The sequence below is a fragment of the Aplysia californica genome, unplaced genomic scaffold (genome assembly GCF_000002075.1).
Source record: "Aplysia californica isolate F4 #8 unplaced genomic scaffold, AplCal3.0 scaffold01176, whole genome shotgun sequence".
NCBI lineage: Eukaryota > Metazoa > Mollusca > Gastropoda > Aplysiida > Aplysiidae > Aplysia > Aplysia californica.
This window is the reverse complement of record NW_004798446.1, coordinates 145,720-147,911: the sequence shown is the minus strand read 5'-3', so window position 1 is coordinate 147,911 and position 2,192 is coordinate 145,720. Positions and strand designations below refer to the sequence as shown.

At 37.8% G+C, this 2,192-nt stretch overlaps 1 protein-coding gene across 1 annotated transcript in view; it reads left to right on the top strand.

The window, feature by feature from the left end:
• The window catches only part of LOC101847923 (sodium- and chloride-dependent glycine transporter 1), a gene marked incomplete at its 5' end in the record, with an annotated part of 16,529 nt that overhangs the window by 9,031 nt on the left and 5,306 nt on the right, over nt 1–2,192 (top strand). The window contains 2 exon segments of the mRNA XM_013090202.1: nt 890–986; nt 1,332–1,444. Of these exon segments, the coding sequence (XP_012945656.1) occupies nt 890–986; nt 1,332–1,444 (210 nt within the window).

The following is a 2,192-nucleotide window of genomic DNA, read 5'->3' as shown; positions in this document are numbered from 1 at the left end:
TGTCTTCTAAGACACCATTGTAAACAATTAAATAAGGGAGGTGTCCGTTCACAAGCAGTGCGCACTGGTTCGACAATGACTCGACGATCGATTCTTTTGAGTCTGTTCATCTAACGGGTACCCAGCTGTAGAGAGGTCAGAAAATCGTGGCGCTACTTGTCCCCAAATATCTTTTTAACAGTTGAATCATTGTCACCCATACATGTACTCTGCACAGCAGTTTGTATTAATTTGTTTTAACTTTATCATATTATTTTCCACAACATTTGAGGCTAGATTAAAAACTTTTCTTCATTAATTTATCTGTCCCCGTAGAAATGTGCAAATTTAGATGGCCGAATTATGCACCAAAAAAAAGCAAAATTATGCAAAAATTATGCAAGTTACCGTAACACCGTTCGCGACATGTTTTGCACTTTTTCAAAACGAATGTTCCTGATTTTCATGTTTTATGCACAGAAAAATAGAAAACAGAACATATCAGTATCAGTAATTTGCTGTGTATGTGGAAAGAAAACAATACCCATCACTCAGAAAAAACAACCACCAAAAATTATAATCTCTGTAACTTTCGAATTTGTTTCGTGGGTGGTTGGCGGATGCTCTGGTGTGGTTTGCTCCTTCTTTTCTATCAAACATCTGTCATCCTTTTCTCCCATTCTTCTTCTTTATGTTTGTTACTCTCTTGTAACACCTCTAATCTTCTGGCGCTCATATGACCTTATGCAGTTGTGAGCGCCGTAAAACCTCTACTAAAACTAAAACTTTTTCCAGCACGTAATGGCATTATTATTTCAATATGCTTATCTCTACTCAAATAAACAGACTAATGTCCATTAACTATATATTATACAAACTTGTTAAACTTATATTTTTCATTTCCACCTAGATCTGGGGTGATGCTGCCACTCAGATTTTCTATTCTCTGGGTATCGGATTCGGGGGGTTGCTCACCATGTCTTCCTACAACAAGTTCCACAACAACTGCTACAGGTAAGTTGATAGTAGTAGTAGTAGTAGTAGTAGTAGTAGTAGTAGCAGTAGTAGTAGTAGTAGTAGTAGTAGTAGTAGTAGCAGCAGCAGCAGCAGCAGCAGCAGCAGCAGTAGTGGGCTTAATATCGGTTTTAATTAAAATTTATTTTTGTGCTCATCTTCAGCTTTAATTTTTTCATAATGATAATAACAATAATAATTATTATTATTATTTCTATTATTATTATTATTATTATTATTATTATTATTATTGTTGTTGTTGTTGTTGTTGTTGTTATTATTGTTATTATTATTATTTCTCTGTAATTTTTACCAAAAACTCATGATATCATCTGCAGGTCCTGGTTTGGCTTTCATCGCGTACCCAGACGGCATTTCGCGTCTCCCCGCCTCCTCTTTGTGGGCCTTCCTGTTCTTTTTCATGATCTTAACCCTGGGAATGGACAGTCAGGTTGGTGACTATCGCACATGATGTAAACGTTATCTTACTGAAAACGCGTTGTGTTGGAATACTTTAACAAACAAACAAAAAAGGCATAGCTTCCTTATTTATTATTTTTATTCCTGCAAATTTTTTCGATTCTGTTTTCAATGTCTGAAACTGCAATCTGAAACTGTAACGGGGTAGGCAAAACACATGCATTCAGTGTAATATTACAAAGATTCATGTTACTGAAGATATGTGTATTATGATGGTTTTGAAAGCATGCAACAAAATTGCCTTTGTTCTGTTGCTAGCCAGACACACTGTCCTTTTCGTCCCCAAAGAATAATTAATTGATTATAGCCATGGTTTTTTCGTTTGTCTCTGTCTTGTTGATTCGTTTCACTTATTGTAAGTCTATGATTGTATTCTCTTTTTTGTTTAACTTCTTATATCATGGGCTATGGTTTAGATATCTAGATCTACTCATATACTTACATTTATTTTGCTTTAAATGTTTGTGTGTAAATCTGGATGTTTGTGGTTAATTGTGTGTGTGTGTGTGTGTGTGTGTGTGGGGGGGGGGGGGGGTGGAATAAAAAAAAGAAGAGAAAGAAGAACGCCCCCCCCCCACCCGGCTCGAGAGTGCGGGGGAGGAGGAATGTAAGATGACACCGGCAGGAGGGGATGATGGGGAGTTGTTGTTGAGGGGTAGAGGGGCGGGAGGGAGGGAGACGGGGGAGGGGCGCGGTATGTAGAAAGGGGAGGGGGGAGA